The sequence below is a fragment of the Doryrhamphus excisus genome, linkage group LG17 (genome assembly GCF_037039965.1).
Source record: "Doryrhamphus excisus strain RoL-2023G ecotype Guam linkage group LG17, RoL_Dexc_Guam_v1.1, whole genome shotgun sequence".
Classification (NCBI taxonomy): Eukaryota; Metazoa; Chordata; class Actinopteri; order Syngnathiformes; family Syngnathidae; genus Doryrhamphus; species Doryrhamphus excisus.
The window spans coordinates 3,654,708-3,668,578 of record NC_136373.1 but is presented as its reverse complement, the minus strand read 5'-3'; the positions used below and the strand labels follow the sequence as shown (position 1 = coordinate 3,668,578).

General features: G+C 46.2%; 3 protein-coding genes across 3 annotated transcripts; 1 reads left to right on the top strand and 2 right to left on the bottom strand.

Annotated features, from left to right (window-relative positions):
• Positions 1-245: 245 nt before the first annotated feature.
• On the bottom strand, positions 246-5,837 carry cxxc1a (CXXC finger protein 1a). Its single transcript, XM_058084274.2, has 14 exons — positions 5,690-5,837; positions 5,360-5,490; positions 4,951-5,051; positions 4,718-4,848; positions 4,493-4,651; positions 2,763-2,927; positions 2,596-2,694; positions 2,324-2,535; positions 2,036-2,243; positions 1,853-1,963; positions 1,738-1,787; positions 1,568-1,664; positions 1,317-1,469; positions 246-1,237 (listed from the first exon to the last, which is right to left on the bottom strand). Exons 1-14 carry the CDS (start codon positions 5,690-5,692, stop codon positions 1,091-1,093), a joined length of 1,767 nt encoding a protein of 588 aa, XP_057940257.2. The 5' UTR covers positions 5,693-5,837; the 3' UTR covers positions 246-1,090.
• Positions 5,838-6,681: 844 nt separating this feature from the next.
• LOC131136928 (myoD family inhibitor) lies at positions 6,682-8,248 on the top strand (the record flags this gene model as incomplete). Its single annotated transcript, XM_078797999.1, has 2 exons — positions 6,682-6,979; positions 7,525-8,248. Coding segments are annotated over 2 exons (564 nt in total), but the record flags the coding sequence as incomplete, so codon positions are not given.
• A 175-nt stretch (positions 8,249-8,423) lies between these two features.
• On the bottom strand, positions 8,424-13,871 carry tfe3a (transcription factor binding to IGHM enhancer 3a). The gene is made up of 11 exons (XM_058084275.2): positions 13,629-13,871; positions 11,865-11,963; positions 11,685-11,750; positions 11,463-11,619; positions 11,228-11,389; positions 11,052-11,150; positions 10,413-10,533; positions 10,063-10,119; positions 9,913-9,988; positions 9,688-9,835; positions 8,424-9,610 (listed from the first exon to the last, which is right to left on the bottom strand). Exons 1-11 carry the CDS (start codon positions 13,844-13,846, stop codon positions 9,248-9,250), a joined length of 1,566 nt encoding a protein of 521 aa, XP_057940258.2. The 5' UTR covers positions 13,847-13,871; the 3' UTR covers positions 8,424-9,247.

Genomic DNA, 13,871 nt, shown 5'->3' with positions numbered 1-13,871 from the left:
CCGAGAGCTGACTTATTCACAAGTCACGTTTAAAATGAAAACATAAAACATATATTTCAGTATGCAGTTATTTCCAGTACAGGTGTCTCCAATGTCCATTGCTATTAGCCTCCTCTATGTGTACTGTGTACTGAACACTGAATAAAATATATACATCATATTTTGCAACTTGTCTCTTGGAAATTCAGTTGTAGTAATGCTCACAAACAGTATTTTTGTGCGTCTATGAAATTGAAAACAAATAGTGAGTTGCCATGATGTTTTTAATGTAATTTTGGCTACATCAACATGAAAATACAATGAAAATACAAATATAAAAAAAACAAATGCATTTTAACAATAATATGAAATGTAAAAAAATACCAACATCTGTTGCATGACGATAAAATGGAAACTTTAAAAGGGACCTACTGGCTTTTTACACTTTTCTGCCCTTTCAAATGTAGCTAAAATGTTTTTATTCTCATGCTAAACCATGTCAAAGTTTCAGATAATGAGGTTGGTGCATTTCGGAAGTGAGCCCTAAAAGAAGTTAATACATTCAGCATGGTAAAACTGCCCCTTTGTGATGTCACAGAGGGGAGGACGCTGAAATGCTAAAGCTAGTACCTACCAGTGAGAGACTTCTTGAAATAACCTCTTTTCTTGAGAAACTTTGGACTGTGGAGTCTCCACTTCCGGATCGGATTCAGGATTCAACACATATGGCTGTATGTTAAAAGGCGACAGCATCGGTAACGTCTAATGTGGCCACTAATGGTGGTGGGAAACGGCTATTAGCACTCCATGACTTACATAAAATAAACACAGTTAGGTGTCGGCTAGTAAAACTGCATACTGGCCCATGTTCACAAAACAGTCCAGTATAAAATGTCGTTTATCGGTTAAAATGCATTTCTATGGATGCTAGTGAATCAGGAAGTCCCGTATGATGCATTGCTAGCAACTAAACAGAGGAGCAGAGCTTGAGTTGGGGTTGTACCAGGTATTAAAATGCATCAATAAACCGTGACTGTACTTCAGGTACCGGTGAAGTTACCAGTGATGACAACACACTTGCTGCGTCGGAACCTTTCACAATAAAAGTCGTCTACCTGTCTTTGGCCGAGCGCAAGTCCGTGGTGACGGGGTCATGCTGGATGGTCTGATGCAGCATGAGAGCCAGTAAACCAGCTCGGTTTGTCATGGCGGCACGTAGGTTCCGTTCTTGCTCGAACAGCTCGTCCAGTTTATACCACTGATGACACACATTCAGACTCATGTTAATGTCAGTCGGCAAAAAATGTAGAAAATGTTTTACAAGACGTCTCTGGTACCACGTGGACTCTCTCCAAGTCGACCTCGGCGCGGCGAAGTTTCTCCCAGCAGTAATGTTTGTTACACTTCCTTTTGGAGACACGACAAAACTCTCCCGTAGGCTGGAAGACGTCTCTAACCAGAGGACAGCCACACACCTCATCTGCTGCCACCTGCACAATTAGCAGTAGCATTATTGACACGCCATGGTCAACGCTATTAGCATCTTAGCAGTGTTAGCATTAGCACTACGCTCAAAGATGCGTCAAACCTTTGGATCTCTGGAGTGTTCTGGACATAAAACTTGCAGCCGTTTGCAGTAGGTTTTACTTTGAGGATTGTAGACGTCACAGAACAAGCGGGTGGCTCTGAAATTCCGACAGGACAGACAAGTCAGAGACTGTAAGGGGACGGAGACGTGGAAATCGTGGGCATCCTCACCCTTCGATGCGTGTGGGGTACATGGATCCAAACGAGGTCTGACTTTCATACTGTGGGACAAAACGTCGGCTGAGGTCACTTCAAAGTCAACATGGAGGATGTCGGAGAAACTGACCTTGGCGTAGCACCTCTCCATGTGCCTCAGCGCCACTTTGGGGTTTACAGGATGACTGCAGGACACGCAGAAGATCTGAAAGTCCGTGTCGTCGCCCTCACCTTCGTTAACCTATACACACAAACGAGCTTTAACTTTGAAAAGCTTAGGTTTATTTCCTGCCGTGAGCGAGCTCGTTTTCACCTCCTCATCCTGTTGCACCTGATGAAGTTTGGAAGTAGCGATGATGCTTTCGAGTTCATGGAAGCGCTTCTCCATTAGAGTGAGGCGTAGCCTGGCTGCCTGTTGCTCCTTCCTGATTCGCTCCAGTTGTCTCCGCCCCATTTCCTCCGCCACGCAAGGACTCTGCTGCCACTGCTGGATCCTCTGAGGGACAATCTCGTAGATGCGGCTGTGGAAACGCAAATGCCAAATAGTCAAGTGTCTGGAATCATCGATGATGTCATGCCGTAAGGTGTGTTTGTGACTAACTTGGCGGCGAGTTTCATGCCGCAGTCGTCCGAGCAGTACTTGGAGTTGTTCCGGGCACCTTGAACGCACCCTGGACCGAGACACTGACGCAGACTACAACCCGAGTCCTTAGCTCCGCTATCCCCGCCTCTTTCGCTGTGCCGCACACGCTCCCTGTGTCGCTGCTTTGCCTTGTGACGCCGCACCTCCTCTTTTGGGGCGGAGACAGATTTCTGTATATGACAACATCATCAGTGACATCACAGCGGCGTGGTCTCGTGAGATGAGCTCACCTTCTTCTCCGTCTTCTTCTCTCGTCTTTTCACATGCTTCACCTTCACCGCCTTCTTCCTCAGAGTGTCAGGTTCCTCCTCCTCCTCGCTGTGCCACACCTGCGACAGAAAGACGCATCACACAAGCCCCGCCTCTCATAGCCAACTGGTCCCACCCACACACTTACCATGTCTCTGAATCCAGCAGCTTTGTACTGCTTGTAGAGCTCCAGCTCACTTTCACTGAAGGCCTCCTCCTCGTCCTCCTCTGTCATGTGACCTTTTCTCTGGAAGTCCCGCCCCTTCATGCTGCCCGCACTTGCCTCCTCCTCTTCTTTCACGCGGAGCATCTTCTGCTCCACAACGCCAACATCCAACTTCTTACGCAACCTCACTGATTCTTCCCTCAACAGATGTGCAGGCATGAACACGTGTGAACATGTGAGCTACATGCATGCTTCAGGTATGAATATATACAGTCATGGAGGAAACCATGACTTCACCTTTGTTTTCTCTGTGTCTTGTTCATTTGCATTTGTTTGGACTAACATAACAACTAACCACTAATTTAAAGGGGACCTATGATGTTTTTTCCATTTTTTTCTTCCAAAGAAGTTTGGGATGGCTCTGAATGCTCCGTTTCAGAGAGCTTTTTTAAACATGGGCTGTTTGTGACATCACAGGGAGCTGGGCTTCCTTATATGGGCATGTGCTGTAGTCCAGATACGCTCTAGGACTACACTCCCGATAACCCTGCTTCGCTCTGTCTATGTCTGTTAGCTAAGGCCGGCAGATTATTTTTCTACGAGGCAAGCTCAGGCAGAAGTGGTTGGAGTTGGTGATTCCCATCAAGAGAAAAATATTTTTATTAGTCAACGCCATTTCACACGGGACTGTTTTTGAACATGAACGTGAAATATCCGTGTATTTTCCTAAAGCCGGAAGCAGCGTGTTCCCACCAGGAAAGGTTTACTATCAACTCCTATACCCACAAAATTAGAAAGTGGCGTTCGGCAGTAGTCCAGAAGTACTTGGGAGTGTGACCAATCACAGCGGAGTGGGTGTGCTCAGAGGCAGGTGTGGGTGGAATACATTAAACCGCACCCCTGCTCCTAAGAATTAGTTTCTTTTGTAAGTACAACACCATAGCCGCAAACCTCACAGCTAGGAGGACCAGGGTTCGATTCCACCCTCAGCCATCTCTGTGTGGAGTTTGTATGTTCTCCCCGTGCATGCGTGGGTTTTCTCCGGGTACTCCGGTTTCTTCCCACATTCCAAAAATATGCTAGGTTAATTGGCGACTCCAAATTGTCCATAGGTATGAATGTGAGTGTGAATGGTTGTTTGTCTATATGTGCCCTGTGATTGGCTGGCCACCAGTCCAGGGTGTACCCCGCCTCTCGCCCGAAGACAGCTGGGATAGGCTCCAGCACCCCTGCGACCCTCGTGAGGAAAAAGCGGTAGAAAATGAATGAATGAACAACGCCATAGCAACTGATTGTTGTATTAATGTTGTTTATTTGTTGTATTATTATTATTATTGTTGTATTATATTTATCCAAACAAACGTCCCGTTAGTTGTACCAGGGATTGAAATGAACAAGAAATTGTAGAAACAAAGGTGGTCTAATTATGTTATCCATGACTGTTTATGCTATGCTACACTGTATACACTGAACATGTCTGCTACATGCATGCAGGCGTGAACACGTGTTACAGGAATGAGCATGTATACAGGTGTCAACATGTGTGTTACATGTGTGAACATACACTACGTGCTACATGCATGAACGTGCATGCTCCAGACTTGAACAAGAGTGTTCTACATGTTTGCTACAGTTGTGAGCATGCATGCTACATACATGCTACAGGCGTGAACATGCCTGCTGTGGATTGCGTACGCGTCGTGATCACTCACCCGTGCACGAACCTCACACTGCCTGAGGCGACACTTCTGTCGAATTTTGTTGGGTCCTCCAAATTTCTTCATGTCTTTACAGAAGTCACAGATGGCACAGTCGCGCGTTCTCAAACAGGCATCACACTCGCCACACATGCGAGCTGAGCGTTTGATTTGCTGAGAAACAGGAAGCCGCAATGTCATACAAAATCCCTCGGCAGGGTTGCCTGATTCTCAAGTTACCTGTGAGCCACGCGTCCCGTCCATCTTGGCCTGAGAGGTGGAACTCCCGTCCTCCTCCCATTTGTCCCTGTCTTCCTCGGACCCCTTTGTTTTTTTCTGACGATACTGAACCTCCAGAGAACGGTCGCTTTCTGAGCAGGATGACAGGAAGCTAAATGAACATGCTTATATGTCAACACGAAGGCATGTTCGCAGTAATGTACGTATTGATGTTCATCAAAAAGATAAACGACCTTGACAGGACGGACAGAACCAAACTCTGACGGCTTTGGCAGCCTTCTCTGACACACCCACACAGCTGCCGTGGAACCACTCTGCACAACCATCACAGCCTCTGATTGGGTGACAACACACACATAGTATAAACATGGAGCACACACAGAACGCAGTACAGTGGTACCTCAGTTAACATCCTCCCCAGTTAGCATGTTTTTTGCTTAACATCTAAAAGCATAATGTTGTGTCTAATATGTGTTGTGTTAAGAGTTTAGGGTGTCTGGAACAGATTCATTGGATTTACATTATTTTCTATGGGAAAATTTGATTTGATTTTAGTCTGTTTTGGTTTAAGTCATACCAACGGATAAATGATGTTAACCAAGGTACAGCTGTACAGATGTAGCAGAGTTAAAAGTGGATTACATCATGAAACAGTTGATGTCAGGTTTCCTGCACAAGCAGTAGACAGGACGCTTTGGCGTTTCCATGGTAATCTCTCCTTCCTCCCGCTCCTCCTCACCATCATCAGGGCCAAGACATGACGCCCCATCGGCCTCAAAGACAACAAACAAGTCATTGTAGTCAGTGGAGTATGAGGGAATTTTACAGGCAACATTTAAACATGGCATTGTGTCGTACACACACACATATCAATGTTAGCTTTCTCTAAGCTAGTGGTCTCGACGTTAAACAAAACAATGAATAATGAATAACCACGACATGTCCGACTTCACCATCACGAAATTCACTCACCATGGTCACGTCGTTACAATTCAAACAGGCTTTTCGTTGCTAAGAAGACGAAAATGTCACCAGCAGCCGTCTCTTTGTTGACTCCATCATCATCATCATCTGCATTATGGTCTTCATCACAGCAGCATCCTCGTCTTCTTCTTCTCTGTCTAATTTTTCCCTTCCCTGGCGGCAGTAAGTCAAGTGGCAGCGACACTCGCAGGCCGGACTAGTTACTGCAAGTCATTAGAGAGTGACGCCATCGGTGAATCAATATGAAATAAAAACTTTTTTTCGTGTTTTTTTTAAACAAAAATCTGAGCTGGAGGCGTTTATTTGTGTCATGTTATTATGTTCGATCATAACTCGAACAAAAGATGACCAACAAATTCTCCATTTTCCTGCTCATTTCCACAATGTATGGGTGGTTGGGTTTGGGGGGCGCACGCATGCGCAAATACACCCAACACTTAAAAAGTGGTCCATGCAGTATATAGACACACACACACACACACACACACGGACACTGACTTGGAAGCACTGACAAGCGTGAGGAGACAACAGGTTGGAAACATTTGTATGACTAATATAATTAATTACTTCATTATATGCATTTGCATGTACTGGATTTGAAATATAAAATATAAAAACAAATGGGTATTTAAATTTAACTAGTTTAACTAAAGTGAAAGAAGCAGTCTGGTGACTTTAAATGGCTTTTTTTTTTTTTTTACAGTTTTGTAGTTTTTGAGAAAGGTTTGGTTGTTTTCAAAGTCCTCTCTTCTTATTGGTCGACATGGACGTGATGCCTGAATGCCGTACTGAGAGCTCCAGCCAATCAGAGTGCATTTCCAGCCAACCTGTGGCTAGATTACCACGCCCACCGGAAAGTGCAGGTGATTTCATTTCATGTAACCGAACAGGAGCAAGCTAACATTAGCTTAGCATAGTCTTCCAATGTTTCTTAGCGGGGATACTAATTATTATTATAATTATTTTTATTATTATCACCAGCAGAACAGTCCAGGCTCGGTCTTTCTGTTTGGACGGAGGACGGCAAAAGCAGCGAAGACTCGTCAGTCAGCGACACATCACTCCTCTTGCCTGCCCACACTGACTTAGCTCCACCTCCCCTGGACCCGAAAGGAAAATTAACTCGCTGTGACGTCACCAGTACGTCGGACAGCTCATCAGTGGCTCCGCCTCCCGCATGCACCTGCACTCCTCCTCCTCCTCGTCACCTGTCCTCCACTACAAACCACACATCCTTCAAGGTGGACGCTGCTCACATCAAGGAAGTAGCAGGAGATGGTGAGTAAACAGGAAGTGATGACACCTGTCTCCCTCTTCAAGCTATCTTCATGTCCACAACATTCTAGGTACTTAGCATACTATGCCAGAAGCTAACAGTACAGCAGCACTGATGAGTTCACGTGCACTCACGTGCACATAGTGACAGGAAGTAAAAAAAAGATCAACATACACACCCATCATGTTTATCAGCGGGACACTGTCGTGGGCCTTATCTCTGTGGAACACACTCTCTGAAAACATGTTTGGGTTTTTTTCAGTATGCAGAATCCTACAGTGAATGCATCAAAATGCTGAGTCAGTGAATGCAACATATTTGGAGACAAAGATGGTGATTTTTTGATGTTATGATTGTTCATTGCCGCCCTCCATGCCTCACTTGGGTAGCAGATTATCTAAAGATTATTTAAATGGTGATGCCTTCACTGTCTTCTGTTGCGTTCACTGTCCCCGCAGATGGTTGAAGAGGCAATGCATTCAGTTTCTTCATTTTGTTGGAGAAGCGATGCCTTCACCGTCCTGTGTTGCATTCCCTGTGTCCACAGACTGTTGCGTTCACTGTTTGCTGGCATGTTTGTTCTGCGAGCTGCTGTCCATGTGTTCAGCCGTGGGGGCGTGTCTGCCGTGTGCACGGGGCGGAGCTGGTTGCTGCACGGCTGCTGATGACGACTGCTGCTGCTGCATGGAGGCGGCATGCACTGGCGAGGCGTGTCAGGCCGTGTCGGACTGCGGGATGCTGGAGGAATGCTGCAGCTCGGCCGACTGCTTGGAGATTTGTCTGGAATGTTGCTCCATCTGCTTCCCGTCTTAAAGAAGTATCAACGTAGCATCTCTCAAGTGTGTGTGTGTGTGTGTGTGATAGAGAGAGAGATGGCTCGGGAGGAGGTATGTCAGTTGTCAGTTGATGGGACCTCCATGCAGGAAACAGGAAATCACTGAAATGACATCAGATGACCTCTGACCCTAGGGAGCCGACATCAAAACTACAGACAGCGCACCACCACCCATCCACACACACACACACAATGTAAACATATCTCATTTAAGCTACAAGTTGTCTTTATAGCTTTCTCTTTCATTGATTTTGAATGTTCATACTTTATTTGTCACTTCCTGTGAGGACAAACAAAAAAGCTCTGCATTGATTTCAGATGTTTTGGACTGTTTTCCCCCCCACACACACAGATCTCAACCAGGTAGATACCCCTGGCTTGAATACAGTCTAGCGCGAGGAAACAATTAATAAAAATAAAAAACGTGCAAACTTCAAGAGGGATCTAAACTATTTGTTGATATTGTTGTCATTGCGATTGTTGTTGTTGTTCAGTTTCAGTATAGGTCAGTCAGTCATAGTAAGTTTTTGCTGCCCCCTGCTGGTGAGTGACAAACTTACTCGATTCAAGGAAGTTGCTTCTCGTACAAATGAATTGTAAACAGTTTTTTATTTATATATACAAGTGTTTGTGTGTTCATATATATATATATATATATATATATATATATATATATATCACGCTCCATGTGATACTGACATCTGTTACAAAAGCAACGACATCACAGCAATTCAAATACGATCAACACTTCGTTCAGTGCTAGCAAGCTAAAGCTGTGCTCGTTAGCAGTTAGCATTGGATAATGCTAATGCTACTTTTGTTCCATTAGAACGTCCGCGCTCACTGCTAGCACACAAGTGTTGCAAGCTAATGTAAATTTAAAAATAACTAAATATCGACTCTCTCTGCTGGTGAGAATAAAAACTTAACATTTCCCTTCTTTTTCCTGGGATTTGCCAGCAGTGAACATTTAAAAGTGATGAAGTAAATCTCCAGCTAAAATGTGACATCACAGATATAGGTGTCTCCGAAGAGAAATGATTACCAGCAGACAAAAATATAAACAAATGGAAATATTTTCTATCGGATAAAAAGCAAAAGGAAGACAAGAATGCTTGCAGTTAGTGTCGCTGAACTCTATTGACCAATCAGGTCGCAGCTTTCAGTGATTGGTGGACTGTCATTGGCTGCTAAACTTCATTTAAAAGTTCGAGAGACATTGTGACATCACAATGTGTGTCCAGATTTTTTTCCTCTTGAGTCTATTTGTAGTGGTTACCACGGCAACAACAAAGGGATGTTATGATTGCCATGATGCCAGAGGGTGATGTTTTTAAGACGGTAGAGAGGAAAGACATGGTTACCACGGTGACTGAGTGTAATCGCGAGGTTATCATGGTGATGAAACATTACCATGGCGACAGACAGGTATTGGTCAGAGGTCGTCGTCCATGCTGAAGCTGCTTCTCCTGCTGCTGCAGCGTGATGCTCCACAGGACAGCATGGGATCAGCGCCCCCTGCCGGTGACATCACTCCGCCGCCGCCGCCGTCCTCCACTAGCATGTCTCCGAGGTCATCAAGCGCCATCAGCCCGACGTCGCTCATCAGGTCCGAAGAGAAGATGTGGGCAGGATCGTGAGGGTCGCTAAGCTCGGCTAACCTATATGAGTTTGAAGACTGTGGCAAGGCAGCGCCGCTGGTCGAAGACAGGAAGGTCTGTGGGTCACTTATGGCGCCATCCAAAGAAGAAGAAGAAGAAGAGGAAACGCCGTGAAGGCGGGCTTGAAGCTCCAACTCCTGAAAACAACAATAAACATTGATACATGAGCGAGCGCTCTGATTGGTGGACACGGTGTCATGTGGGCTGGACTGACTTGTATCCTGAGCATCAAAGTCCTGTTGGTGAGTTCCATTTGTTTGTGTCGTTGTTCCATGCCGCGTGCTCGTTGTTGTTCCTTCTGAAGTTTCCGGATGTAATCCACCGACGCCTTCAGGATGCTTCCTTTGTTCCACCTGGCATCCCTGTCCAATCACAGGCCTGGCCTCGTTAGTGGACACAATGCAAGCACATCCTTTGAGCATCTAACGAGCGTACTGACGGGTCGGGCGATTTGGGTACAAGCGCTCCCAGTTCTTTGATGCGGTCGTTGATGTTGAAGCGTCTTCGCCGCTCAACTGCAACAAACGACAACTGGTCTTAACGACCATGCTAAGAATTTAAGCGTGGTCAGTCGCTAATGGAGACTCACTCAAGTTGTGATTGTCCTTCTTCTGTCGCTCCTTCATCAGCGCTTTTGTGTCCAATTCTGAAACATCATCACCGTCACATCAACTTCCTGTTCGCGATTTAACATTTAATACAACTTCCTTGCCCAAGAGAAGCTAACAGGAAGTGAGAAGTGCTGATGTTGTCACATTTGTGCGTGTGAGGATGCAGTTGTGTTGACTCAACAAAGTCTCTCTCACACACACACACATACACACATACAGAGCGCTAGGGCAAGGGGGCGGGGCTAATCATCTATATGTTATGTCATTAATCGTTCCATAGAGGTTGCCAGACGGTAACGACGGCAATATTAAAAAACTTTACACCCACCGTTGGGCTCTTGTTTGACGGCGAGCAGCTCGGCAGGGCAGCTGTTGCTAACAGCAACGGTCGATACGGCCATCCCGCCGCTGTCCCCGTAGACGTCCAGCAAGTTTCCCGCCGCCGGCAGCTGCAACAACAACCAATCAGATCACACCGTGAGTGGTTATTTATACAGAAATAGTTATTTACAAAGGAAATAGCTAACGACTCTAAGTTTATTGTAACCGAGCTAAGCTGGTGGCAATGCTAAATGCTACTATTCGTTCGTACGTTGCCCGCATTCCTTCGCTTCTATCAAGACAACAAACGTTACCTCAGCTTTGAGTCGCTTCTTGTCATGTTCCTGCAGGAAAACTAAAATCCTCATCGTGCTGCCGCGACACAAACTGACTGACTGACTGACTCCACATGCACACACACATACACACACACACACACACACTTCCTCTTTCTTTATGAAGACTGTTAAAAAAAGGAGGAAATGACCCTTTAGGAGGAAAAACCAAAAACTTCCCTCAGCAAGCACAGACACAAAGAGGAAGGAGGGATCTGAGTAATCAACACAAGACCAGAAGACAAGTGGAAAAACACCGACTCATCATTTCTTTTTGAAACACACACACACACACACACTGGTGGTGTTACCGTGGCAGCAAGCTGCTGAGGCGAGTGTAGCAGCGTCAGGAAGTCGTCATTGAGGCTGGATTCCAAGCTGATGATGTCATCAATAACCGTCTCTTCCATCTGAAAGACGCAATCAGAGACCGGGTCATGTGATGTGGCAGGCTCAAGAGGACCCCGACCAGCGTGTGGAGTCGTACCTCCACTTTGTGGCAGACGTTGGGAGCGGGGCTAAGCTGTGGGCCCGCGCCTGGCAAGGGTGTTGAAGTGTTGCGATTGGCGGAGGAGAGGTACTGTCGGACTTGCTGCTTCTGTGCCTGCTGGATGTGGTACCTGGTGGGGTTCTCCAGATGGGTCTGCACCTGATTGGTCATGTGACATCAGCACTGGTGCATTGTGGGAAAGAGAACTACAACATCAACAATGACTTTGTACCTTCAGGACCTCCACTGGCACCTGAGCGGGGGGTCTGCTGGAGGACAGGCTGACACAGACGGGGGTGGAGGAGGCGGGCAGACGCGGGAGCTGCTGAGCTTCCTTCTGCTCTTCTTGCAGCGCCTGCTGACGCATCAGATCCTGACGCAGCAGAACCCTGCCAGACGTCGGCGTCAGTGAGGCAGCCGGATACGACCATCAGCGAGGAGTTGAGGCGCTTACCTGGACGACATGGCCGCAGACACGGACGATGACGAAGATGAGGACGAGCAGGCGTTGGAGGAACCACTGAGGAGACATCACGTGATGCTGTCATCTTCTACATAACTAGCCGCTAATGCTAAACGCTCCGTCAATGACATAATTATGGCCTCCGACCATCTTCCACTTAGGGCCGCTTACCTCATGCCGATGGGCTGGCTCTTGATCTGGTAGAAGGCATCGCAGTCGGACGGCAGCAGAGCATCCACCTCAATGTCGGCCACGATGCCAGACTCCACCCTGAGCACACATGGGACCAATCAGACATCTGTTCCCACTGCGGATGACGTCACTCGCCCTCAAGAAGAATGAATCATTCATTCATTTTCTACCGCTTATCCTCACGAGGGTTGTAGGGGTGCTGGAGCCTATCACAGCTGTCTTCGGGCGAGAGGCGGGGTACACCCTGGACTGGTGGCCAGCCAATCACAGGGCACATATAGACAAACAACCATTCACACTCACATTCATACCTATGGACAATTTGGAGTCGCTAATTAACCTAGCATGTTTTTGGAATGTGGGAGGAAACCGGAGTACCCGGAGAAAACCCAAGCATGCACGGGGAGAACATGCAAACTCCACACAGAGATGGCCGAGGGTGGAATTGAACCCTGGTCTCCTAGCTGTGAGGTCTGCGCGCTAACCACATGACCGCCGTGCAGCCGCCTCAGGTTCTACTTAGGAAAAAAATATTTAGATTAGATTTATGTCCGATATTGGAAAACCGATATGCTGATGATTTGTTGGAATGTGCTCGACACACATCCTTGTGGAACCCCAGTGTTGATGGTGAGCAAAGGGGATGCGGTTGAGCCCACCTTTACTGCTTGGGGTCTGAGCTGAGGAAGTTGTGGGTGAGGTGGATAAGATGGGGGTGGGGGGGGTGTACACAACAGAAGGCAGGCAACCACAGCTTGAATACCATAGATACTTGGCCTTTCACTAAAGCAGAGATGAGAAACGACTGCATAGGAAATGATGATAACGCCATTCATCAAATATGCATATCTGTCGTGAATAAGACGCTTGTCGGCCATAAGTGTACTGGAAGCAGTCCTAGCAAGTGGCGGGCTACTAAACGAATATAATAATCTAAACGAATATAATAATAAATGGAATTGTAGCAATCTTCATTATGTATATTTCAATAGGACTGCACTACATCTTCTTCTTTTCCATTACATTCCTTGGCATATGTGGTAAAAAAAAAAAAAATCTGAAAAAAAAGAATGTGTATGTTTCTGCTGAGTCACTTCCTCCATCTCTGCATCACCGTGGAGACCCCCATTATCCTGCCACATTCAATGACAGTAGGAAAATAGGCATCCTGAGCAACACGGAGGACGACGTTGAATGTGTTGGCGTTCGACGACGCGTGTGTGTTTGTGTTTGTGTGTGTACTACTTAATCTGATCTGACTCATTCCAGTAGAAATCACAGAGGCACAGGGGTCAAAGGTCAAGTCCTACAACAGCCAGTCAGACACACTGAAAGACAGACAATGACCTCTGACCTTGTTCTTCATCATCATTTCTATTATGAGTCAGTAACAACGTCTTATAGTTTTATTAGTTTAATTCAACTTTTTAACTCCTTCCACATTTTAACTATTTAAAGTTGATTGACGTTGAGTCAGTTCAGTGTGACAAATAATTATTATTCATATTTGCTTCAAATTGTCGACATTTATTGTTTCATATTTTCATTCTGCACTAAAATGACGTTGACAAACTACTTTTGGTTTCAGCCAAGCACAATAGAAAGTGGATTAGAATATTGTGGAAGTACAAAGTGTAATTATTCCACGGCCCATGTGAAACATTATTAGCAAGATCAGAAGACATCAATCTGAAGAAAAGAAAGTGAACCAAAAAGAGAATTCATATGATAACGGTGACTCACTGCAGCACATTAAGACTTTCTGCCGCGTCCAGGATGACGAAGACGGTCTGCGGCTGAAGGACTCCCGTCTCAGGCTCCAGCCCGTTGGTCTTCTGGTCGGGACCGATGGAGGACATTTCTCCAGCGGTTCCGAGGATCCAAACAGACAGTTTTGCGGCCAGCCAGCAAGAGGAGCGCAGAGACGTTTCTGATTTCCCAGCAGCCACAAACACGCACATGCATCTTCGAGCGTAGAAATACAAT